Raw genomic sequence first — 27,836 nt, 5'->3', positions numbered from 1 at the left:
ATTGTTATATGCCATCTTTATGAGTAGTATTGCACCGTCCAATTACACCCTACAGCATCCATTGCTGGGACGCTGTGAATAAGAGCTAGGTAGTTGATCAACACTAGGGGACAGCAATTGCACCCGCAACTACTCCAATATTCACAGCTTCTGTTAATTGTCTGTTACCTGCTGTATATGGTCACATTATCCCCCATTGTGATTCTCCACATTGCAGAGCCCTCTTGTGGCCCAGTCTCCATGTTCTGTCCCTTTTGAGTCTCACCTGTAATGATTATGTGATTTATATTGAATAAAATGCGATTTTTTTACCTTGTTAAATCCTTGCTCTTTTTTTGTACAACCATATACAAACAATCAGGGTCAAAGGGGAGGTGGGCGGATTCCAAAAAACAACCCCAAGACTTATTACTGGAGACAGTTTGAAAAACTATTAGACAAAGGCAGATACACAATGCCACAGGGGGCCCTTAAGTTATGAAATATATTTAATGGTTTTATAAACAGGGGTACTGCTACCAAAAGGTACTTGAGCGCCACCCTTTTATACCGGAGCATCGCTGACCTCGCCGGGGGTCGTGGCCAAAAGTTTTGAGAATTACATAAATATTGGAAATTTGAAAAGTTGCTGCTTAAGTTTTTATAATAGCAATTTGCATATACTCCAGAATGTTATGAAGAGTGATCAGATGAATTGCATAGTCCTTCTTTGCCATGAAAATTAACTTAATCCCAAAAAAAACTTTCCATTGCATTTCATTGCTGTCATTAAAGGACCTGCTGAGATCATTTCAGTAATCGTCTTGTTAACTCAGGTGAGAATGTTGACGAGCACAAGGCTGGAGATCATTATGTCAGGCTGATTGGGTTAAAATGGCAGACTTAACATGTTAAAAGGAGGGTGATGCTTGAAATCAATGTTCTTCCATTGTTAACCATGGTGACCCGCAAAGAAACGCGTGCAGCCATCATTGCGTTGCATAAAAATGGCTTCACAGGCAAGGATATTGTGGCTACTAAGATTGCACCTCAATCAACAATTTATAGGATCATCAAGAACTTCAAGGAAAGAGGTTCAATTCTTGTTAAGAAGGCTTCAGGGCGTCCAAGAAAGTCCAGCAAGCGCCAGGATCGTCTCCTAAAGAGGATTCAGCTGCGGGATCGGAGTGCCACCAGTGCAGAGCTTGCTCAGGAATGGCAGCAGGCAGGTGTGAGCGCATCTGCACGCACAGTGAGGCGAAGACTTTTGGAAGATGGCCTGGTGTCAAGAAGGGCAACAAAGAAGCCACTTCTCTCCAAAAAAACCCATCAGGGACAGATTGATCTTCTGCAGAAAGTATGGTGAATGGACTGCTGAGGACTGGGGCAAAATCATATTCTCCGATGAAACCTCTTTCCGATTGTTTGGGGCATCTGGAAAAAGGCTTGTCCGGAGAAGAAAAGGTGAGCGCTACCATCGGTCCTGTGTCATGCCAACAGTAAAGCATCCTGAGACCATTCATGTGTGGGGTTGCTTCTCATCCAAGGGAGTGGGCTCACTCACAATTTTGCCCCAAAACACAGCCATGAATAAAGAATGGTACCAAAACACCCTCCAACAGCAACTTCTTCCAACAATCCAACAACAGTTTGGTGAAGAACAATGCATTTTACAGCACGATGGAGCACCGTGCCATAAGGCAAAAGTGATAACGTTGACATTTTGGGTCCATGGCCTGGAAACTCCCCAGATCTTAATCCCATTGAGAACTTGTGGTCAATCCTCAAGAGGCGAGTGGACAAACAAAAACCCACTAATTCTGACAAACTCCAAGAAGTGATTATGAAAGAATGGGTTGCTATCAGTCAGGAATTGGCCCAGAAGAGAGCATGCCCAGTCGAATTGCAGAGGTCCTGAAAAAGAAGGTCCAACACGGCAAATACTGACTCTTTGCATAAATGTCATGTAATTGTCGATAAAAGCCTTTGAAACGTATGAAGTGCGTGTAATTATATTTCACTACATCACAGAAACAACTGAAACAAAGGTCTAAAAGCAGTTTAGCAGCAAACTTTGTGAAACTAATATTTGTGTCATTCTCAAAACTTTGGCCACGACTGTGTATATATATATATATATATATATATATATATATATATATATATATAGCTTGTTTGGTAAGTCTATTATGCAACACTATTCACCTGAAGAAGGGGAAGTGGTCCCCGAAACACGTAGTGATTCTGCATTAAACATTTTGAAGATTTTTCATCTGCACCTGGTTAGTTCTTTGCGCCGAGGGATGTTTCTTCCTTTCATCTGTTTACATGAAAGCCCTTTCTCCTCTCTTCCCATTGACAACATGCACTGAGTATTCATGTGTATGGGGAAGTCGTGAGGAATAGCTGTCGGCCGAACTAAACATTCAGCCATGCATCTTTTTGCGGCGCTGGCCCAGTCACTCTGCTACTGCTAATTCACAAAGTGCAACGGGGACGTACCGTCACATGACCACTGCAGCCAATCACTGTCCTTAGCAGTGATGGTCCATAAACCTGCACATTACTGTGATGATGCAGACAGTCACTGTTGGTAGACCACTTTGGACAGTAATTGGCTACTAAGGATTTTTAATTATTTTGGTGCCCTATACTTTCAAATTATGTCGGCTAAATGCTTGTATGACTTTGAGCTATTCCTCACTTCCCCATAAACTTGCTCGCTCTGCTTGTCCAAGATTTTAATTATGTCAGGCAACCCCTTTATTGCTCTGTTTGGTCTTGATAAGTTTCCAGTGCAGACTATACATAGCCAAGAGGTCATAAAAGTTTTTTGGGTAATTCACAATGGTAAAGCATATCTGTGTGAAGCACCGTGTAACAGTTATTTGCAGTATTGCAGCCAGTCTGAGCAAATTCCCATTGTGGCTTGCATTTCTTAACATCTTGTGGCCTATGATTTAAAAAATATATAAAACCTGACTTTGCTGACAAAACTAAAACTTTGTTACAGATTCAACAGTGGGAACAGAATTTGGAAAAGTTTAATATGGATCTCTTCCGTATGCGCTGCTATTTATCCAGCCTGCAAGGAGGGGAGCTGCCAAACCCTAAAAGTTTACTAGCAGCTGCTGGAAGACCATCAAAACTGGCACTGGGAAGGCTGGGTATATTTTCAGTCTCCTCATTCCATGCGTTGGTAAGTTGATGTATGTTCACTGCAAGCTTACTGCCTTACTGCTTAGTCACTCTGCTTGTGAAATGTATTTAACAGTGCAAAGTCACTCAGTTTAGTCAATTCACATAAAACATTGCTGTTCACAATCACCACTGCAGTGCTACTTCATGTTTCTTCTTTGGTCTTTTCACAGAATCTGGGAGTAGCATCACTAACTCATGCATATACTAAAGGTCCTCACAAAGCAAACGCTTGCAGTATATTTTGTTAGAAATCTGATCCTTGACAAAGGGGTTAGGGCTTTTGAGATATTCCCCTGCTGCTGGCTCCTCTTGGGCTCTATAGATGTTTTCACATGCCACGGCAGGTATCTCACTGCTAAGGCCTCATGCACACAGCTGTTATGCGGCCATTCTGTGCATTCGGTCCCCAATGCACGTGGAATATCCGTGCGGTGGCCGGGACGGATCGAGACCCATTCAACTTGAATAGATCCATGATCCGTCCGCACCGTAAAAAATAGAACTTGTTCTATTTTTTTGCGGTGCGAAGGCACAGACAGAAACACCACGGAAGCACTCCGTAGTGCTTCAGTAAGCTTCTGATCCGTGCTTCCGTTCAAGGGAATGGATCCGAATCCGTGATGCGGGGAGCACATGGCTGTTGCCCGCATATTGCAGACCCGCTGTTTGCCGTGAGACCTAACTGCCAAAATGAATAAACTTAAACACAGATGTGCAAATGCCATGGTTTGAAATACATCAGGACAATTTCTATGACACATAAAAGAGATAAAATAGATGGGAGAGAAACAGATGAGTATGAAAAACTGGATTAAAATCATCCATTGTGCGTGTCCACGTTATTGTTTCAGAATAAAGGCTATATACTCTCACGTCAGCTTTTTCTTAGTCTGTATGGAAAAACACTGAAAGGTCATCATCAGTTTGTTTTTCTTACTGTACTTACTTTATTGTCTTGTATATGGTACTAGAATTTGTAACTAAGGTTTTGTTCACATCACCCTTTTTTTCCTTGTTCTTCTAATCCATCAGAATAGCAGACATTTTTATTTTAATTTTATTTGAGCATCCGTTATTTTTGACGGGAGAAAAAGTCCTGTGAAATGCACAAGAGTCTATATTAACTTTGTGCATGATGTGTCTGAAAGAAAAGTTTTAATAAAACTGAAATCAAGTACAAATAGCAAAAAAATAAATATATATATATACAGTACAGACCAAAAGTTTGGACACACCTTCCTATTCAAAGAGTTTTCTTTATTTTCATGACTATGAAGGCATCAAAACTATGAATGAACACATGTGGAATTATATACATAACAAACAAGTGTGAAACAACTGAAAATATGTCATATTCTAGGTTCTTCAAAGTAGCCACCTTTTGCTTTGATTACTGCTTTGCACACTCTTGGCATTCTCTTGATGAGCTTCAAGAGGTAGTCCCCTGAAATGGTCTTCCAACAGTCTCGAAGGAGTTCCCGGAGATGCTTAGCACTTGTTGGCCCTTTTGCCTTCATACTGCGGTCCGGCTCACCCCAAACCATCTCGATTGGGTTCAGGTCCGGTGACTGTGGAGTCCAGGTCATCTGGCACAGCACCCCATCACTCTCCTATTCAGTAGGACTATCAGCTGTGTATCCACCTGACTTCTCCTCAACGCCACTGATGGTCCCAACCCCATTTATAAGGCAAGAAATCCCACTTATTAAACCTGACAGGGCACACCTGTGAAGTGAAAACCATTTCAGGGAACTACCTCTTGAAGCTCATCAAGAGAATGCCAAGAGTGTGCAAAGCAGTAATCAAAGCAAAAGGTAGCTACTTTGAAGAACCTAGAATATGACATATTTTCAGTTGTTTCACACTAGTTTGTTATGTATATAATTCCATATAATGTTAATTCATAGTTTTGATGCCTTCATAGTCACATATGTGGGAGGCACATATGCAAACTGTTGTAATTCCTACACCGTTCACCTGATTTGGATGTAAATACCCTCAAATTAAAGCTGACAGTCTGCAGTTAAAGCACATCTTGTTAATTTCATTTCAAATCCATTGTGGTGGTGTATAGAGTCAAAAATGTTAGAATTGTGTCAATGTCCCAATATTTATGGACCTGACTGTATGTAGATATGTGACGGGGAAGGTAATTTGATAGAGGCATTGGAGAATGATAAACTGTACCTGTACGGTTTATGTTATCCATAATATTTGAAAAAAAATGTAATCTTTGAACCACAAACATATAGGGGGACATTTATTAAGACCAGCGTTTTCCACTCTATATACTGACGTGGAAAAGGATAAATGAGCTGGACCTGCCGACCTGCCCACTTCCCCGCACATGCCATGCCCCCTTTACCTGCCACTTTGGCGTGAGTGACATGAGCAGGGCAAAACTACGCAGATTTTGATACAAAGTAGTGTGCGACAGAATCTGCGACTTAAATATGCTGTGGCATATATCTGGTAGTAAATGTCCCCCATAATCTTTATACGCCAATTTGGGGTATCTTTTTCTGAATTTCAAAGGTAATATGGGGTTCCAGACAGTTTTCGGATTAATTATATAAGTTGCATTATCTAATCAAGGTCTTAAGTAAGGACAGAAGATTCATCAATTTTTGAAGATATAGATATCTTCACCATAGGTTGTCAAAATCCTCCAATCTCTGAAAGAAAAATGGGAAGTAGAATTGGGCCAGCTGTGTCTCAATATTTTTTTATTACATTTATATTCCAGCGTTACTGTCTAAATATCATGCTAATACGGTGTTGTTATGCCATATATGTAAAATGGCCCCCGGGAATCTTATTAATATAATTTGACGATGCCCCAAACTGAATCGTTTTTGTATTTCAGAATTAGAACAATTAAACGGCTTTCCATGTTGAGCTGACTTAGATCCATTATTATATTTGTTTGGGATATCTGCGGAATCAAATGTATCTAAGAAAGTACAAATTGGGGTCAATAAGACCCTATTTGTTGCTAGGAAAATAATATTGCAATTTTGGTTATCAGATAGGATTCCAGTATTGAGAGGCTGGGTAGCAAATATGTGTAATTATATTTTTAGAGAGCATGTATTATCTGTATAACAATACGTAATTATTTGACGCAGGTATGGGGGCAAATCATGCAGATACAGTTGCAAGAAAATGTGAACCCTTTGGAATGATATGGATTTCTGCACAAATTGGTCATAAAATGTGATCTGATCTTCATCTAAGTCACAACAATAGACAATTACAGTCTGCTTAAACTAATAACACACAAAGAATTAAATGTTACCATGTTTTTATTGAACACACCATGTAAACATTCACAGTGCAGGTGGAAAAAATATATGAACCCCTAGACTAATGACATCTCTAAGAGCTAATTGGAGTGAGTGTAACGGTCACGTCCACACACACACAGGGGAAAGGATAGTGACCACTGCGCTCCACCCTCACCCCTGGCCCTGCCTACTTGCCTCACGAGTCCTGATGACAGGGGACAACTGGACGACAGTCCCTAACTTAGGATACATGCAGGGAAGACAGACAAGACAAAATAACAAGAACTACGCAGTACAAAGGGTTAAGCAAAGAATGGTCAGGAGAAGCCGGGGTCAAATACCAGGAGAGTAGAGAAGTACAAGAGGAGTCCAAAGAGAGTAGTCAGGTGGGAGCCGAGGTCACAATACCAGGACGGAGGCGCAGTACAGGAAGAGCAGGCAAAGGATCGTCAGGGAACGGAATCAGGTGAGTATTCAGTAGTCCAACAAATAGCCAGGAACCTAGAAATTAACAGGCAACCTGTGGCTAGCAGGCTGCCTGTATTTATAGTGGGGAGTGAGGGTCATGTGACGTGGCCAGCGTCACATGACCGACAGACCAACCAGTTGAGCACCGAGTTATCAGCTCGGCGCTCAAGGCAGACTTAGGAGCAGGGAGCCACCCAGCAGTAAAGCCGCCCTGGGAATGAGGTCAAACACAGATCCTCATTCCTAAAGCTAAGCAACAGGTCTGCGGGTAATGGGGGACCGAGTGCACCTTCGGAACCCCGTTACAGTGAGGTGTCAGCCAACTGGAGTCCAATCAATGAGATAAAATTGGAGGTGTTGGTTACAGCTGCCCTGCCCTATAAAAAACACATACCAGTTCTGGGTTTGCTTTTCACAAGAAGCATTGCCTGATGTGAATGATGCCTCGCACAAAAGAGCTCTCAGAAGACCTACGATTAAGAATTGTTGACTTGCATAAAGCTGGAAAGGGTTGCAAAAGTATCTCCAAAAGCCTTGCTGTTCATAAGTCCACGGTAAGACAAATTTTCTATAAATGGAGAAAGTTCAGCACTGATGCTACTCTCCCTAGAAGTGGCCATCCTGTAAAGATGACTGCAAGAGCACAGCGCAGACTGCTCAATGAGGTGAAGAAGACTCCTAGAGTGTCAGCTAAAGACTTACAAAAGTCTCTGGCATATGCTAACATCCCAGTTAGCGAATCTATGATACGTAAAACACTAAGCAAGAATGGATTTCATGGGAGGATACCACCAAGGAAGAAACTGCTGTCCAAAAAAAACATTGCTGCACGTTTACAGTTTGCACAAGAGCACCTAGATGTTCCACAGCAGTACTGGCAAAATATTCTGTGGACAGATGAAACCAAAGTTGAGTTGTTTGTAAGAAACACACAACACTATGTGTGGAGAAAAAGAGGCACAGCACACCAACATCAAAACCTCATTCCAACTGCGAAGTATGGTGGTGGGGGCATCATGGTTTGGGGCTGCTTTGCTGTGCCAGGGCCTGGACGGATTGCCATCATCGAAGGAAAAATTAATTCCCAAGTTTATCAAGACATTTTGCAGGAGAACTTAAGGCCATCTGTCCACCAGCTGAAGCTCAACAGAAGATGAATGTTGCAACAGGACAACGACCCAAAGCATAGAAGTAAATCAACAACAGAATGGCTTAAACAGAAGAAAATAAGCCTTCTGGAGTGGCCCAGTCAGAGTCCTGACCTCAACCCGATTGAGATGCTGTGGCATGACCTCAAGAAAGCGATTCACACCCGACATCCCAAGAATATTGCTGAACTGAAAGAGTTCTGTAAAGAGGAATGGTCAAGAATTATTCCTGACCGTTGTGCACGTCTGATCTGCAACAACTACTTCACATACTTTTTCAACCTGCACTATGAATGTTTACATGGTGTATTCAATAAAAACATGGTAACATTTAATTCTTTGTGTGTTATTAGTTTAAGCAGACTGTGATTGTCTATTGTTGTGACTTAGATGAAGATCAGATCACATTTTATGACCAATTTGTGCAGAAATCCATATCATTCCAAAGGGTTCACATACTTTTTCTTGCAACTGTATGTGACTCTCTGCCGAGTATTTCATGTGAATGTTTTTTTTCTTCCTTTCTGGATTCCTTCGTGGGGGTGGGATTATTTGTGGTTGATAGAGATCATATATTTTCATCTAAGGCTATTTGTTTACAATGTAATAAAGATAAAATAAAAAGTAAAACTGAACTCATTTTGTTCTCTATGACTTTTTTAAGATTTGCTCTCGAGACGAGTCTGCTTTTCGGAAACGGACATTTTCTCTGTCACATAAAGTACAGATAAAGAAGAGTTTGTTTTCTTCCCTTAAAGGACTGGATACCCTGGCAAGAAGGGGGAAAGAGAAACGACCTTCTATAACCCAGGTAAAATAAGGAACAACGGCAACATAGGTTAGAAAACCATGGCCCAGATATTTCAGCCTCTTATTCTCTATTGTTGATACAAGTGAAGGAAGAAAACACCTGATATGAAACAGTAGTCAAGTCAGAAACTAATTTTAATAGGTAAAGTGACTATCCAGTCAGGAGCTCAAAAATGATATATAACTCAGTACATACAGGGGAAGATTACTTGCAATTTATTTTCCTCAAAGCTTGCTGCTTGTCTGCAGAACATACTAACTGAAAGCATTAAATGGAGCTGCATATGTGCATGTATTTTATTTTATACTCCTTTACTTTGAATTGTTCCGAATAAGTGACCCTATACTGTATAATGTATGACCAGAGTAAGAAATAGGTGGTTTCAGTAAAACTTTATGCCTTTTGCAAGCATAATTAGCAACGTGCATTATGACAACAGTGATGTCTGCCACTCTGCACTGAATGATAGGGGTTTTACTCTGCTACATAAGATCGAGATATGGGAATGTATAATGCAGAAACATTTATTAATGCTAATTTGCATATTACGTTTTTTTATTATTCTAAAAAATTTAAAAGTTTTATCCTTTGTCTAGGTTTTTGATACTAATGGGAGCCAATCAGGTCCTGGAACACAGATTCCATCTAATTTAGGCGGCTCCAACGAGGTAAGCTGTACTTCTAAGACTGCTTGTTGATAACTGTAGATAACTGTAATCATGGCATTAACACATACCTAGTACCACGGGCATAGCATAAGCTGCGTGGGCCCCTTGGTGTTGCTAGCACATGTGATCATGCTACAATCCCGAGACACAAGAGCTTCTTTAGCAGAATACCTGTGTTGTACAGCACTGATTGGAATATGCTAGAATTGTTTGGCCATTTTAAGTCTTCAGAAGAAAACCCACACAGATTTGAAGGTCTAGAATGCGCATGTTAAGACTTTGCCTGTCTGGTGGATTGACTGCCAGATAGGTGTGAAATGAAGGATAGCTAGAGAGTTGTGGTCATTCAGAGGACCAGTGTAGGAGCTTTATCTGCACAGTCTAAATGATAAAACACATTTGTTATTAGTGGCTGAATTAGAAGAGATTTTTGAGATTTGTTTCCGATTTAGACAATGTATTTCAGCTCAAGTATATTAAAATGTGTCCTTACATTGACATTGAACAGATTCTGCTAAACTATGGACTTTAAAAAAAAATGGGGCCAATTTTTCTTTACAATTTATTCTCTGCTGGATCCATCACAAGACGGATACCAATGGTGCCAGACAGACCCATTTATCCTATACAGACATGGAGGCAGACAGTGTAATTGCCATGGGACCATGGGGGCCTAATGCTGAACTACTTCTTCTGTTCCCAACATTGATCCACAGCATTTTCCAGCAGCTGCCCCTAGGGGAGCTCAGTGCATAGAGATTTTTACGGCTTCCATTAAGTTGTCCCTGTGGCACACCGAGCATGAGTGGCACGAAGGCCATCTACTGTCTGGAACTGTTGTCCATTTTTGGAAACTTCCCTTGCCATCCATCCCCAAAGGTTCTCAATTGGATTTAGATCAGGGGAACACGCAGGATGGGCCAAAAGAGTGATGTTATTCTCCTGGAAGAAGTCCCTTGTCCTGTGTACTGTAGCGTTGTCCTGTTAAAAAACCCAGTCGTTACCACACAGACGAGGGCCCTCAGTCATGAGGAATGCTCTCTGCAACATCTGGACATAGCCAGCGGCCGTTTGACGCCCCTGCACTTCCTGAAGCTCCATTGTTCCACTGAAGGAAAAAGAACCCCAGACCATTATGGCGCCCCCTCCACTGTGGCGCGTAGAAAACATCTCAGGTGGGATCTGCTTGTCATGCCAGTAATGTTGGAAACCATCAGGACCATCAAGGTTACATTTTTTCTCATCAGAGAATAAAACTTTCTTCCACCTTTGAATGTCCCATGTTTGGTGCTCTCTTGCAAAGTCCAAACGAGCAGTTCTGTGGCGTTCAAGGAGACGAGGTCTTTGAAGACGTTTTTTGTTTTTGAAGCCCTTCAGTCTCAGATGCCGTCTGATGGTTATGGGGCTGCAGTCAGCACCAGTAAAGGCCTTAATTTGGGTCGAGGATCGTCCAGTGTCTTGACGGACAGCCAATTGGATCCTCCGGCTCAGTGCTGATGACATTTTTTTGGGTCTTCCACTTGACTTTTTTGTTCCATAACCCTCAGGATCATTTAAGAACTTCCAAATGACTGTCTTACTGCATCCCACCTCAGCAGCGATGGCGCGCTGTGAGAGACCCTGCTTATGCAGTTCAACAACCCGACCACGTTCAAAAAGGGAGAGGTTTTTTGCCTTAGCCATCACAACGTGTGACTACCTGACAGAAAATGACAATGAATCCACATCTTTGCACAGATTTGGCCTTTTAAAGGCATGTGGTCCTAAAATTTGGATCAGCTGAAAAACAGCCTGTTTCAGTTTAATCGTTATTTTCAATTAATTGAATGCTCAAAAAATGCTTTGTCTCACTCTCATTTCTTCTTGTTGCATGTTGAAGCTCTATTTGGAACCTTGTTAAGATCCAACAATGTAAAATATGATTTGATCAGGGCTGTATTATATCATAAGATATAGCTGATTTCTCAATGAATATAATGATAATAGTCTATGTTATTGTCATTGCTAACATAATGAATGCAGTGATTTTCTCTCTGAAAAATATTGTTATCAAAATGAAATCTGTGAGTAATGTTCTTCCAGGAAATCTGTTGAGTAAAATATTCCGATGGAATTAGTTGTATTATACACAGTGTTCAGAACAACACTTGGGCCCAGATTTTGAGCAGCTGAAATAATTAGCGGAGTGGAAGAAAGAACACTGGAGGGTGGGGTCTACTGTATATAAATTCAGACTGCTTTGTAATATCAGATATGATAATTATATTGATAAGAAAACATAAAGGTTCACAATTTTCAAACAAAATTAATCAGATTTGATATATGCTTAATTTTATAGTGTTCCCGTGAAGGGAACTTCCAGGAAAAAAAATAAAGGGGGTTATTTATTAAGACCAGCGTTTTATACGCTGGACTTAATAAATCCCTATACCTGGCGGATCCACCGCCGTTTCTAAATGTAAGACCTCTTCCAAGCTGTCTTACAAATAGACCTTTTTTTACACCTGAAACAGACGTAGAAAATGGTAGGTGAGACGGGGCTGCCGGCCCGCCCCCTTCCCCTCCTACTTTTTTACACCTGGTGTTAGCAGGAAAAAGTCGCTGTAGCGCCGCAATCTTCGCCTGAAATACACCTAATATAGGTGTATTTCAGCTACATAAATGACCCCCAAAATTATTAAATAACTTTAGTTAGCAGAATACCCATCTTTTATGTAGGAGACAATCAGTGTAGTAAACTAAAATGGCCGCCGACCTGTGAAACAGTAAGAAACCTGTCCTAGAATATAACTAGCACTACCCCCTGATGAAGCATTGAGCGAAACGCGCATCGGGACGCGGGAGATACAGATTTTACATGTACGTATACCTATGTGACCATGTGGGTATCTAGGAGGTTGGGATTATCTATCCATTCGTAATGAGGCACTTGGCACTTTATGTGATGATTTTGTGAAGTGGTGGCTTTATACCCTATTTATGTATGACCAACCCAAACTTTGGCACATATACTGTTTGTTATCTCCTGTGAGGGCATTTTACTGCCTTATGTGCGTCTGCACCACCAACTTATTTTAAGCTGTATTTTATGAATTTTGTATGAATAAAGGTATTTTTTTTTTTTTTGTAACTTATCTTGGGGTTATGTCCGGATAGTGTTGTCTTTTTCCCCATAAATATTGGTGTTTATTTCTAGAATATAACTAGGCTGGGCATTGAGACCTGTGTGTTGGAAGAGAAGTTCTACTATCCGCTATGGAGGTGGCAGCTGTAATCAGCTGTTCCTAGCCACTGTGGCAATTTATTGGTCTTACTTGTCTCCAAGTAATGCACTGATTCACAGTTTTACAAGTGAAATGAGGACACACGTTGGTGATCGTTCGTATGGGCTAGATTTATCATAACCGGTGGCATACGCTGGGCCATAATAACCAGATGCTCTGCAGGATGCTGCACCTGATTTATGATGAGGTGTACGCCCCCTGGCTGGTGTAGATTTCAGTCTTCTTCCATGCCAGAAAACTAGTATAGTAGATGATAAATGGGACAGGGCCACCAGCCCCGCCGCCCTCGTCATGAACCCTTTTTGGAAAGTGGCAAGGCTGGTGGATTAGGCTACTTTCACACTAGCGTTTCTGCGGATCCGTCATGGATCTGCAAAAACGCTTCCATTACAATAATACAACCGCAGGCATCCGTCATGAACGGATCCGGTTGTATTATGTCTTCTATTGTGTCAGAGAAAACGGATCCGTCCTGACACACAATGTAAGTCAATGGGGACGGATCCGTTTTCTCTGACACAATAGAAGACATAATACAACCGGATCCGTTCATGACGGATGCCTGCGGTTGTATTATTGTAATGGCAGCGTCTCGCTCCGCATTCCAGGACGGACAGAAAAATGCTGCAGGCAGCATTTTGGTGTTCGCCTCCAGAGCGGAATAGTGACTGAACGGAGGCAAACTGATGCATTATGAGCGGATCCTTTACCATTCAGAATGCATTAGGGCAAAACTCATCCGTTTTGGACCACTTGTGAGAGCCGTGAACGGCTCTCACAAACGGAAAGCCAAAACGCTAGTGTGAAAGTAGCCTTAGCGGCACTTCCACAAAAAGCTTTACGCAAGTACCTTTAAAAAAGTTGCATACACGCTGGTTGCAGCTTTCACACCACAAAGTGGCATATCTGAATGGAAAGTGTGGCACTACTTTCTTTTACACTGGACTCCTTTCTGTGACTCTACAGCTGTGTTGAGACTACAACTCTCAGCATGCCCTAATAGTTGCATGCTGTCAGGGTATACTGGGAGTTGTAGTCTTACAACAGTTTGAGACCCCTGCTTTTTAGATGAGCAGGTATTTTTATATTCTAGATTGATGTGAAATAGACAAAGAGGCTTATTTTTGCTTCAAGGGCTCAAAACCGTCATTGTTATGTTAGGAATGTCCTTTACATCACGTAACTGAAAACTCCATGTATTCAGTGTTACAGTGAGCAGCCTTTTATAGGATGTCTGAGAAATAAACCTCCTCTGAAAATAGACTATATTCCAGGTCACGTTTTTCAGTATATAAAATATTTCTGTTATTAATTTCTATTAATGTCAACAACCATTAGAAAACTGTTCTTGTTTGCCGGAATTTAATAATTCAATTGCAGACGTCTGCAATTCTAATAGGAAATTTGTCCAGCCTTTAAGAAAGACCGAAAGTAAGTAAAAGTGTTGTCACCATGATCGAATTAAGGGAGTGAATGCTTATTTCCCTAGTGCCTCCACAACACAGCTGACAGAAGGTTCACCCCACCTCCCCAGAGACAGGAAACAACGTAGAAGCCCAAGATAAAAAGTCTACTTCTTCTTGCTTCAGTATTTTTATTTTCTGTCCCCTTGGTATTTATGGGAGCCTTTAGTCAGCATGTGCTTGCTGCATTGCCCAATTTTCCTTTCCCCATCTTGTCTGGTAGGCCTGGGGAGTGAACAGAGGCTCCGGGAGGGGCGAGTGCTCTCTTTCACTGTTCTAGGCGTAAGCCCTTCGGTGAAGGCAGCCCTGGGCTGGATGTGTCGATGAAGACACGTGGGATCAGGCATGTGGTGCATAACCATGGCAAACCAGAATCACCTCCTACTTCCGGGGACAGACTTCTAGCGTAGTAATGACCTTGGCTGGCATGGACGGTCCTTAGAATTCATGTGGAAGGTGCAGCAGGCTTTGTACTTATGGAAGCCTCCTGTGAGTTCCCCTACTTTGATTCTGCCTGCCAGAGATATGTCTCAACCTGGGGTTTCCCTCTGACCTTCCCGGCGGGTCTGCACATCCCCTCAATACCGTCTGCACTGTAAGCCTCCACCTTCTGCTCTCTTACTAATGTTTCTGCACCTTGTTTGGAGCGTCTGGGGGTTTGGTAACTACGCTTATTGATCCTCCCTTGGTTGAGGTCTTCTTTTTTTAAACGGTTTGGTGATTGTTTTATATGGTAACAGTTCCCTTATTATGTTCCAGACTATGGAGGCCTCTTCTGTTAAATCCTCAGGTGGTGAAGACCCCTGAAAAAAATTTGCCTTATGCAGAAAAACTCTATCTTCTCTTTAAAAGAGTTCAGGCTACACTGAAAAACTGGTGGTAAAGGAGTCTCCCTTCTTTATGGATAATATGAGAGCCCTAATAAGAAATGAAGTTAATTAGGCTATTGACCAGAGAAAGATTTCTCCTTCTCATCAGTCCTAGAAAATTTTACTTTCCAAGTGGATCTCGATGATAGTGAGGTGTTCTCTGACGTGGAATCTGACTCATCTGATGATGGCTCAGGTCACCTCCTTTGTCCTTCAGAAGATATGGAGTTCCGCCTTAAAACAGTGAGCACTACCATGAAGCTGGAGGGTCAGATGTTCCAGGGTTTGAGGGAAAGTAGAAAGAGAGTTTTCCCTATTCACAATAATAATTGTCACAGAATGGAAAGAGCCACAAAAGAGAACAGGGATTTATAAAACATTCAAGAGAAAATATCCTTTTGTTGATAAGGACTCGGAGCTATGGCCCAAAAAGTAATTCCTTGGTGGCACAAATTTCAAAGAAGTTCTCTCTTTTGTTTGAAGATATGGGGCTCCTAAGGGGCCCCATAGATAAAGAATTAGGAGGCCTTTTAAAACATTCCTGGGAGACAAGCATGATTATGTTGAGACCAGCTTTAGCAGCAACTTGTATGTCAAGATCCCTTTCCCTGTGGTTGAACCAGTTGAAGAATTACTTTAGTGCGAGTACCATCAGAGAAGAGATTATATATTTTCTTCCGGTATGGAAACAAGCTTCTAATTTCCTGGCAGGTGCTTCAGCTCATAAGATGAGGACATCTGTGGCTCTTTCCAATGCCACCCACAAGGCATTATGGCTGATTACCTGGTTTGATGATGCAGGTTCGAAGAGTAGGTAGTGTTCTATACCCTGCAAAGGCAACAGACTCTTCAGCTCTGTTCTAGAGGATATCCTGGATAAGGCATCTGATAAGAAAAAAACGTTTTCAGTCAGAATCTCATATTTTTTCACCAGAGACAGGCCTTTCATAACCAGGGTTGTAGCAGGCTGGAACAGAAGGGAAGGCTGTAGGAATTGGCATGCAATCCTGACAACTTCTCCAAAACATTACAATGATGCCATGTGTCCCGTAAGAGGCAGACTCGGGTTGTTCCACCATGCCTGGAAAACCGTCAGTGCTTCCTCCTGGGTCTTAAATACAATTCAGTGGGATTATTGCATAGAATTTCCGTCTGTACCACCAAACAGATTAATGATCAACAGACGCATTTCTGAAAGCTACAGTCAATCAGCATTGGACTTGTAAATTTCTGCTCTTTCTTTAGAAACAGGTTCTTACCCCCGTTTCTGAGGAACCAGGATTTGACCCTTTGGTTTTCCTTGTCAAGAAACCAGGTGTTTTTTTCAGAGCAATTGTCAACCTCAAATCCCTAAACAGGTTCATATACTAAAGAAAATTCAAGATGGAATCCATCAAGCCCCCAGTGAATCTTCTAAATCAGCACTGTTTCACAGTGACTTTGGACTTGTCAGATGTATACTACCATGTTCCTATCCACAAGGTCTTTCAAAAATTCTTGCACTCTTCATAGGGGCATCTGAGATCCAGAGTTAAGTTGGGCCTCTTCAAACTGACAGAAATTGATGGCAGTGTTTTCTTCAGTAGTAAATCTCTAGCTTCTCATTGTTGCCCACCTCATAAAACTCTCCATTTCAGCTGTCTACCTCAGGGGCAAAGACAACCTGTTGGCTGACTGTATCAGCAGATAGACCTCAAGGAAAGGAGAATAGACTTATAATATAGAAGTATTTTTTCAAATAGTGGAAAAATGGGGCACCCCTACTCTGGATCTGTTTGCCACCAGAGAAAATAGTCAAGTCTCTGCTTTCTATTCTCTGTCCTTCATGGAGCAGCCTCACCTTGTAGGCACCTTCTGTATGTATGCTTCTGGAGACTTCTGTATATGTTTTCTTTAATTTCAAGAAATCTAATGAAAGCCCTGTAAGAGGAGGCTCAGGTGGTAATGATTGCCCTGTGTTTGCAAAAATGGCCTGGTTTCTCCTTCTGCTAAAACTATCTTCAGGAGAATTCTGAACTCTACCAACAATCACCAACTTTTGAAGTGTCCAGTGCTTCAGTATTTGTCAACTATGTCTGACTGCTTGGAGGCTGAAGGTTCATTTTAAAAGGGAACGGTCTCTCTGATTCGATAATCTCTAACTTGCATTGGGCTTGAATGGGCCTGAGCTGCTCCTATGCCACGTGACGGATAAACGTGTAGTCACTCACTGTAGAAAAATCTGAGAAAAGGCTGCGGCGCTACTGCTACTGGCGCTGCCTTCTCAAACAACAAATCGTCGGAAGTCCCGGATGTCGGGATACTGATGACCTATCCAGATCAGTAAAAAAAAATCTTAGAAAACTCCTTTAAAGCAACTTTACAGCAAACAGTGATTATAAGCAAATTGTGCAAAATTCTAATTTGTAACTATAACACACACTCTAGTAGTCATGCAAATAAAATGTACTCTGCAAAAACTATAATGTTCATACAGCACATACCACTCATGTCTACATTCACTGCTGCATGTGTTAAAGAAATGCAAAAAACACAGTATGCATGCAAATATTGGTAATATACATATATATTTCCATATATATACACTGCTCAAAAAAATAAAGGGAACACAAAAATAACACATCCTAGATCTGAATTAATTAAATATATTTCTGAAATACTTTGTTCTTTACATAGTTGAATGTGCTGACAACAAAATCACACAAAAAAAATAATATGGAACTCAAATTTTTTAACCCATGGAGGTCTGGATTTGGAGTCACACTCAAAATTAAAGTGGAAAAACACACTACAGGCTGATCCAACTTTGATGTAATGTCCTTAAAACAAGTCAAAATGAGGCTCAGTAGTGTGTGTGGCCTCCACGTGCCTGTATGACCTCCCTACAACGCCTGTGCATGCTCCTGATGAGGTGGCGGACGGTCTCCTGAGGGATCTCCTCCCAGACCTGGACTAAAGCATCTGCCAACTCCTGGACAGTCTGTGGTGCAACGTGACGTTGGTGGATAGAGCGAGACATGATGTCCCAGATGTGCTCAATTGGATTCAGGTCTGGGGAACGGGCGGGCCAGTCCATAGCATCAATGCCTTCGTCTTGCAGGAACTGCTGACACACTCCAGCCACATGAGGTCTAGCATTGTCTTGCATTAGGAGGAACCCAGGGCCAACCGCACCAGCATATGGTCTCACAAGGGGTCTGAGGATCTCATCTCGGTACCTAATGGCAGTCAGGCTACCTCTGGCGAGCACATGGAGGGCTGTGCGGCCCTCCAAAGAAATGCCACCCCACACCATTACTGACCCAATGCCAAACCGGTCATGCTGGAGGATGTTGCAGGCAGCAGAACGTTCTCCACGGCATCTCCAGACTCTGTCACATCTGTCACGTGCTCAGTGTGAACCTGCTTTCATCTGTGAAGAGCACAGGGCACCAATGGCAAATTTGCCAATCTTGGTGTTCTCTGGCAAATGCCAAACGTCCTGCACGGTGTTGGGCTGTAAGCACAACCCCCACCTGTGGACGTCGGGCCCTTATATCACCTTCATGGAGTCTGTTTCTGACTGTTTGAGCAGACACATGCACATTTGTGGCCTGCTGGAGGTCATTTTGCAGGGCTCTGGCAGTGCTCCTCCTGTTCCTCCTTGCACAAAGGCGGAGGTAGCGGTCCTGCTGCTGGGTTGTTGCCCTCCTACGGCCTCCTCCACGTCTCCTGATGTACTGGCCTGTCTCCTGGTAGCGCCTCCATGCTCTGGACACTACGCTGACAGACACAGCAAACCTTCTTGCCACAGCTCGCATTGATGTGCCATCCTGGATAAGCTGCACTACCTGAGCCACTTGTGTGGGTTGTAGACTCCGTCTCATGCTACCACTAGAGTGAAAGCACCGCCAGCATTCAAAAGTGACCAAAACATCAGCCAGGAAGGATAGGAACTGAGAAGTGGTCTGTGGTTACCACCTGCAGAACCACTCCTTTATTGGGGGTGTCTTGCTAATTGCCTATAATTTCCACCTGTTGTCTATTCCATTTGCACAACAGCATGTAAAATTGATTGTCACTCAGTGTTGCTTCCTAAGTGGACAGTTTGATTTCACAGAAGTTTGATTGACTTGGAGTTACATTGTGTTGTTTAAGTGTTCCCTTTATTTTTTTGAGCAGTGTATATAATTTTCCATCCCCCTATACACACTGTAATCTTAAAGGGATTTTTTTGGATTATTATGGTTTGTAACAGATATGCTCATGTAGTTAATTACTTCATGTACATCTTTCCCATACTTTTTTCAATTTTGACTCTCCTGACCTGTTTTCACCATGTAAACAAATCTTTTCTTTCCATTCTGTACTTAGCACTTCCTTTTGCTGTATCCAACCAAACCCATGATGCACGTCTCCTTTTTCTGCCACAGCTCTATCACCCGCCTAACAACACCCAGCTTGTTTATAGCTCCTTCCACCCAGCTAGTTTGACACTCTCCTATCACTGCCCCTTGTTTCTGCTTTCACACACCCATGGACATAACATCACAGGAAATAAGAAGAGCTGCTTGGACATAGTCATGTGACCTCAACCCAGATTGGAAGACAGGAGTTGGGAGTTAAAAAAATACAAAATTAAACCTACCTTCATAAATGAATATTTTTAAGGATACTAAAACTGGAAAATCCCTTTAACCACTTAAGGACCACAGGTTTATACCCCCCTAGTGACCAGGCCCATTTTTTACAAATCGGCACTTCACAAATTTAACGGTTTATTGCTCGGTCATGCAACTTGGCACCCAAATGAATTTTACCTCCTTTTCTTCTCACAAATACAGCTTTCTTTTGGTGGTATTTGATTGCTGCTGAGATTTTTAGTTTTTCTGATATTAATCAAAATAGACCGTAATTTTCTCAAAAAAATAGTATTTTTAACTTTTTCTGGTAGAATTGTTCAAATATAATTACATTTCTATATAAGTTTGTGTCAGAATTTATTGTGCTACATGTCTTTGATTAAAAAAAATCCTATAAGTGTATATTTATTGGTTTGCGCAAAAGTTATAGTGTTTACAAACTATGGTACAAAAATGTGAATTTCCGCATTTTGAAGCAGCTCTGACTTTCTGAGCACCTTTCATGTTTCTTGAGGTGCTAGAATGCCAGGATAGTATAAATACCCCCCAAATGACCCCATTTTAGAAAGAAGACACCCCAAAGTATTCGCGGAGGGGCATGGTGAGTTTATGTATGATTTAATTTTTTTTCACAAGTTAGCGGAAAATGGCTTCTGGCAAAAAAATTTTTTAGCTCCCACGGACTCACTATGCCCCTCAGTGAATACCTTTGGGTGTCTACTTTCCGAAATGGGGTCATTTGTGGGGTGTGTTTACTGTTCTGGCATTTTGGGCGGGGCTAAATTGTGAGCAACCCTGTAAAGCCTAAAGGTACTTGTTGGACTTTCAGCCCCTTTACGCACCTAGGCTGCAAAAAAGTGTCACACATGTGGTATCGCCGTACTCAGGAGAAGTAGGGCAATGTGTTTTGGGGTGTATTTTTACATATATCCATGCTGGGTGAGAGAAATATCTCTGTAAATTGACAACTTTGTATAAATATTTTTAAAAAGTTGTCATTTACAGAGATATTTCTCACACACAGTATGGGTATATGTAAAAATACACCCCAAAACACATTGCCCTACTTCTTATGAGTACAGCGATACCACGTGTGACACTTTTTTGCAGCATAGGTGCACAAAGGGGCCCAAATTCCAATGAGTACCTTTAGGATTTTACAGGGCATTTTTACGCATTTGGATTCCAAACTACTTCTCACGCTTTAGGGCCCCTAAAATGCCAGGGCAGTATAAATACCCCACAAGTGACCCCATTTTGGAAAGAAGACACCCCAAGGTATTCCGTGAGGGGTATGGTGAGTTCATGTAAGATTTTATTTTTTGTCACAAGTTAGTGGAATATGAGACTTTGTAAGAAAAAAATATAAAACATTTCCGCTAACTTGTGCAAAAAAAAAACAACTTCTATGAACTCGCCATGCCCCTCACAGAATACCTTGGGGTGTCTTCTTTCCAAAATGGGGTCACTTGTGGGGTATTTATACTGCCCTGGCATTTTAGAGGCCCTAGAGTCTGAGAAGTAGTTTGAAATTCAAATGCGTAAAAAATACCCCTTTTTTGACATTTTGGGCTAACTAAATTTAGGGGGTATTCCTCTGAGACTACCCAGGAAAAAGAGCACACCTGTCTAGTAAAAAGGAGTGCTTGCGAAGTAAAGCTGCGATCGCTAGTAAAGATCCAAAAAGCTCAAAAGTGATCTTTATAGCGCCGCAGCGATTTTACAGTGTTTTTGCAGTGATCAGAAAAATAAAAATTCTGTCACTGCGGTGGGGCGGACTGAACGCAAGTGTTGGCACAAGATCAGGCCTGATCGGGCGAACACTGCGTTTTTTTGTAGAGCCTAAAGTGACTCTAATGTACTGATATAGATCTGATTGCGATCCGTCTTGATCACTTACAGATACTACAGGGAGTGCAGAATTATTAGGCAAGTTGTATTTTTGAGTATTCATTTTATTATTGAACAACAACCATGTTCTCAATGAACCCCAAAAACTCATTAATATCAAAGCTCAATATTTTTGGAAGTAGTTTTAAGTTTGTTTTTAGTTTTAGCTATTTTAGGGGGATATCTTTGTGTGCAGGTGACTATTACTGTGCATAATTATTAGGCAACTTAACAAAAAACAAATATATACCCATTTCAATTATTTATTTTTACCAGTGAAACCAAAATAACATCTCAACATTCACAAATATACATTTCTGACATTCAAAAACAAAACAAAAACAAATCAGTGACCAATATAGCCACCTTTCTTTGCAAGGACACTCAAAAGCCTGCCATCCATGGATTCTGTCAGTGTTTTGATCTGTTCACCATCAACATTGCGTGCAGCAGCAACCACAGCCTCCCAGACACTGTTCAGAGAGGTGTACTGTTTTCCCTCCTTGTAAATCTCACATTTGATGATGGACCACAGGTTCTTAATGGGGTTCAGATCAGGTGAACAAGGAGGCCATGTCATTAGATTTTCTTCTTTTATACCCTTTCTTGCCAGCCACGCTGTGGAGTACTTGGATGCGAGTAATGGAGCATTGTCCTGCATGAAAATCATGTTTTTCTTGAAGGATGCAGACTTCTTCCTGTACCACTGCTTGAAGAAGGTGTCTTCCAGAAACTGGCAGTAGGACTGGGAGTTGAGTTTGACTCCATCCTCAACCCGAAAAGGCCCCACAAGCTCATCTTTGATGATACCAGCCCAAACCAGTACTCCACCTCCACCTTGCTGGCGTCTGAGTCGGACTGGAGCTCTCTGCCCTTTACCAATCCAGCCACGGGCCCATCCATCTGGCCCATCAAGACTCACTCTCATTTCATCAGTCCATAAAACCTTAGAAAAATCAGTCTTGAGATATTTCTTGGCCCAGTCTTGACGTTTCAGCTTGTGTGTCTTGTTCAGTGGTGGTCGTCTTTCAGCCTTTCTTACCTTGGCCATGTCTCTGAGTATTGCACACCTTGTGCTTTTGGGCACTTCAGTGATGTTGCAGCTCTGAAATATGGCCAAACTGGTGGCAAGTGGCATCTTGGCAGCTGCACGCTTGACTTTTCTCAGTTCATGGGCAGTTATTTTGCGCCTTGGTTTTTCCACACGCTTCTTGCGACCCTGTTGACTATTTTGAATGAAACGCTTGATTGTTCGATGATCACGCTTCAGAAGCTTTGCAATTTTAAGAGTGCTGCATCCCTCTGCAAGATATCTCACTATTTTTGACTTTTCTGAGCCTGTCAAGTCCTTCTTTTGACCCATTTTGCCAAAGGTAAGGAAGTTGCCTAATAATTATGCACACCTAATATAGGGTGTTGATGTCATTAGACCACACCCCTTCTCATTACAGAGATGCACATCACCTAATATGCTTAATTGGTAGTAGGCTTTCGAGCCTATACAGCTTGGAGTAAGACAACATGCATAAAGAGGATGATGTGGTCAAAATACTCATTTGCCTAATAATTCTGCACGCAGTGTATATAGTACTAGTGCTGATTAGCGACAGCGATGACGCTAATCAGCGACTAATCAGTGACTGCGGTGCGGTGAGCTGGGCGCTAACTACCTATCAAGTAGCTAACTAACTGGCGGTGATAAGGGACCCTTACAGGGGGGTGATCAGGGAGTCTATATGGGGTGATCAGGGGTTAATAAGGGGTTAATAAGTGACAGGGGGGGTGTAATGTATATGTGGTGCTTGGTGCTACTTACAGAGCTGCCTGTGTCCTCTGGTGGTCGATCCAAGCAAAAGGGACCACCAGAGGAACAGGTAGCAGGTATATCAGACGCTATTTACAAAATAGCATCTGATATACCTATTTGATTGTTTTTTTAAAAAAATCTACAGCCTGCCAGCCAATGGTCAGCGCTGGCAGGCTGTAGTTAAACTTGTATACGGCGCGATCCTGTGAACGCGCGCTCCTGTGAGCGCGCATTCACAGGAAATCTCAGGTCTCACGAGATGACGCCAATAGGCGTCACTGAGACCTGAGAGCGTTGCCGTCCGGACGCCTGTCGGCGTTACCGTAACGGCAAGAGGTTAATAAAATTTATAAATCCTTAAACCAAATATAATGGAAATGATTTACTTCAGCCTTAGGGTACTTTCACACTAGCGTTTTTCTTTTCCGGTATTGAGTTCCGTCCTAGGGGCTCAATACTGAAAAAAACTGATCAGTTTTATCCTAATGCATTCTGAATGGAGAGCATTCCGTTCAGTATGCATCAGGATTCATCAGTTCAGTCCCTCTTACGTTTCTTGGCCGGAAAAAATACTGCAGCTTTCTGTATTTTTCTCTCCAGCCTAAATTCCTGAACACTTGCCGTAATGCCGGATGATCGGATCCGGCATTAATCTCCATTGAAATGTATTTGTCACATCTGTGACAGATCTCAGAAGGTCTGAAAGATTATCTACGCATTAGTGATCTGACAGCCTCTTTTGGTTTCACTTTGTCTGTGTGTTGCTGGTATGTCCACACCTAAATACCGGATCTGTTTTTCCGGATGACACCGGAGAGACGGATCCGGTATTTTAATGCATTTGTCAGATGGATCCGTCTGACAAATGCCATCCGTTTGCGTCCAGATTGCCGAATCCGGCAGGCAGTTCCAGCGACGGAACTGCCTGCCAGAATCCTCTGCCGCAAGTGTGAAAGTACCCTAATTCGCACATTGTTTTGGTTAGTGTTTGGCATCAATGATTGTTATTGAAAACCAAGGATAGAACCTCCAACAAGATAAGGAACGATTTGCTCCTGATCTGTGTTTATGACCATAGCATTGACATCTGCATTAGGCCTTATTAAAATATCTGTGTCTGGAATGATGTCCGTGAAAATATACGGTAGTCATTGTTTCATTCATGAAAATATCTGTGATGGGTTCATTACTTTTTTTTCCACTCTTTGTCTTCCATAATCCATGTGCAGTTGCACTGATAAGCTGAAAAGCACGTTCAGAGTGAGAGCTTCAGGTATATGCAGCTCCTACATCACCTTGCTGTGTCTAGGTCTGTATCACAGCTAGAATCTTAGGGGGTCATTGATCAAGACTGGCGTTTTACATACCTGTCTTAATAACCCATTGTGCTGGTGGTGGATCCGCCGAAGTTATGCAGAGGCACTGGCCTCTACATAACTTTAGCACATCTACCGCCGGTCTTAATCAAGGAAGGAAGCAAGAAAGCTGGCGTAGATTTAGAAAATTTTCTAAAACAGACATATAAAATTATAAATGAGAGACCTCGTGACCCGCCCAACGCCCCCTTGTTTTAGACCTGGTGTGGGTGAGGAAAAGTTGCAGATTTCAGTGCAAATAACCTTTGTGCCTGAGTCTGCAAGTCTGTAAATTACCCTGTTAGTGTTTGTTTTAAATTTTAGATTCATGGCTTTAAAACAAGCTGGGAAAGAACCATTAGTAGCAAGGACCCATCTCATACATCCCTGGCTACAGAGCACCTGACCCATCTCATAGATCCCTGGCTACAGAGCACCTGACCCATCTCATACATCTCTGGCTACAGAGCACCTGACCCATCTCATACATCCCTGTCTGCAGAGCACCTGACCCATCTCATACATCTCTGGCTACAGAGCACCTGACCCATCTCATACATCCCTGGCTACAGAGCACCTGACCCATCTCATACATCCCTGGCTACAGAGCACCTGACCCATATCTCATACATCTCTGGCTACAGAGCACCTGACCCATCTCATACATCCCTGGCTACAGAGCACCTGACCCATATCTCATACATCTCTGGCTACAGAGCACCTGACCCATATCTCATACATCCCTGGCTACAGAGCACCTGACCCATCTCATACATCCCTGGCTACAGAGCACCTGACCCATCTCATACATCCCTGGCTACAGATCACCTGACCCATCTCATACATCCCTGGCTACAGAACACCTGACCCATTTCATACTCCCTGTCTGCAGAGCACCTGACCCATCTCATAGATCCCTGGCTACAGAGCACCTGACCCATCTCATACATCTCTGGCTACAGAGCACCTGACCCATCTCATACATCCCTGTCTGCAGAGCACCAGACCCATCTCATACATCCCTGTCTGCAGAGCACCTGACCCATCTCATACATCCCTGGCTACAGAGCACCTGACCCATATCTCATACATCTCTGGCTACAGAGCACCTGACCCATCTCATACATCCCTGGCTACAGAGCACCTGACCCATATCTCATACATCTCTGGCTGCAGATCACCTGACCCAGCTCATACATCCCTGGCTACAGAGCACCTGACCCATATCTCATACATCTCTGGCTACAGAGCACCTGACCCATCTCATACATCCCTGGCTACAGAGCACCTGACCCATTTCATACATCCCTGTCTGCAGAGCACCTGACCCATATCTCATACATCTCTGGCTACAGAGCACCTGACCCATCTCATACATCCCTGGCTGCAGAGCACCTGACCCATCTCATACATCCCTGTCTGCAGAGCACCTGACCCATCTCATACATCCCTGGCTACAGAGCACCTGACCCATCTCATACATCCCTGGCTGCAGAGCACCTGACCTGACCCATCTCATACATCCCTGGCTACAGAGCACCTGACCCATCTCATACATCCCTGGCTACAGATCACCTGACCCATCTCATACATCCCTGGATACAGAGCACCTGACCCATATCTCATACATCCCTGGCTACAGAGCACCTGACTCATCTCATACATCCCTGGCTGCAGAGCACCTGACCTGACCCATCCCATACATCCCTGGCTACAGAGCACCTGACCCATCTCATACATCCCTGGCTACAGATCACCTGACCCATCTCATACATCCCTGGATACAGAGCACCTGACCCATATCTCATACATCCCTGGCTACAGATCACCTGACCCAGCTCATACATCCCTGCCTACAGAGCACCTGACCCATATCTCATACATCCCTGGCTACAGAGCACCTGACCCATATCTCATACATCCCTGTCTGCAGAGCACCTGACCCATCTCATACATCCCTGGCTACAGAGCACCTGACCCATCTCATACATCCCTGTCTGCAGAGCACCTGACCCATATCTCATACATCCCTGTCTGCAGAGCACCTGACCCATCTCATACATCCCTGGCTACAGAGCACCTGACCCATCTCATACATCCCTGGCTACAGAGCACCTGACCCATCTCATACATCCCTGGCTACAGAGCACCTGACCCATCTCATACATCCCTGGCTACAGAGCACCTGACCCATCTCATACATCCCTGGCTACAGAGCACCTGACCCATCTCATACATCCCTGGCTACAGAGCACCTGACCCATTTCATACATCCCTGTCTGCAGAGCACCTGACCCATATCTCATACATCTCTGGCTACAAAGCACCTGACCCATCTCATACATCCCTGGCTATAGAGCACCTGACCCATCTCATACATCCCTGGCTGCAGAGCACCTGACCTGACCCATCTCATACATCCCTGGCTACAGAGCACCTGACCCATCTCATACATCCCTGGCTACAGAGCACCTGACTCATCTCATACAATCCTGGCTGCAGAGCACCTGTCCCATCTCATACATCCCTGGCTACAGAGCACCTGACGGTTCTGACCCATCTCATACATCCCTGGCTACAGAGCACCTGACCCATCTCATACATCCCTGGCTACAGATCACCTGACCCATCTCATACATCCCTGGCTACAGAGCACCTGACCCATATCTCATACATCCCTGGCTACAGATCACCTGACCCAGCTCATACATCCCTGGCTACAGAGCACCTGACCCATCTCATTCATCCCTGGCTACAGAGCACCTGACCCATATCTCATACATCCCTGGCTACAGAGCACCTGACCCATCTCATACATCCCTGGCTACAGAGCACCTGACCCATATCTCATACATCTCTGGCTACAGAGCACCTGACCCATCTCATACATCCCTGGCTACAGATCACCTGACCCATCTCATACATCCCTGGCTACAGAGCACCTGACCCATCTCATACATCCCTGGCTACAGAGCACTTGACCC

At 43.0% G+C, this 27,836-nt stretch overlaps 1 protein-coding gene across 3 annotated transcripts in view; it reads left to right on the top strand.

Annotated features, from left to right (window-relative positions):
- The window catches only part of TIAM2 (TIAM Rac1 associated GEF 2), a 409,027-nt gene that overhangs the window by 259,371 nt on the left and 121,820 nt on the right, over positions 1–27,836 (top strand). For all 3 annotated transcript variants that reach the window (XM_040429382.1, XM_040429384.1, XM_040429383.1), the window contains 3 exons: positions 2,993–3,178; positions 8,748–8,894; positions 9,491–9,562. In XM_040429382.1, the coding sequence (XP_040285316.1) occupies positions 2,993–3,178; positions 8,748–8,894; positions 9,491–9,562 (405 nt within the window). The remainder of the gene's footprint in view (positions 1–2,992; positions 3,179–8,747; positions 8,895–9,490; positions 9,563–27,836) is intronic.

This window comes from Bufo bufo, chromosome 4 (assembly GCF_905171765.1).
Source record: "Bufo bufo chromosome 4, aBufBuf1.1, whole genome shotgun sequence".
NCBI lineage: Eukaryota > Metazoa > Chordata > Amphibia > Anura > Bufonidae > Bufo > Bufo bufo.
Note: the sequence above shows the minus strand (reverse complement) of the source record. Positions and strands in the feature narration are given on the sequence as shown.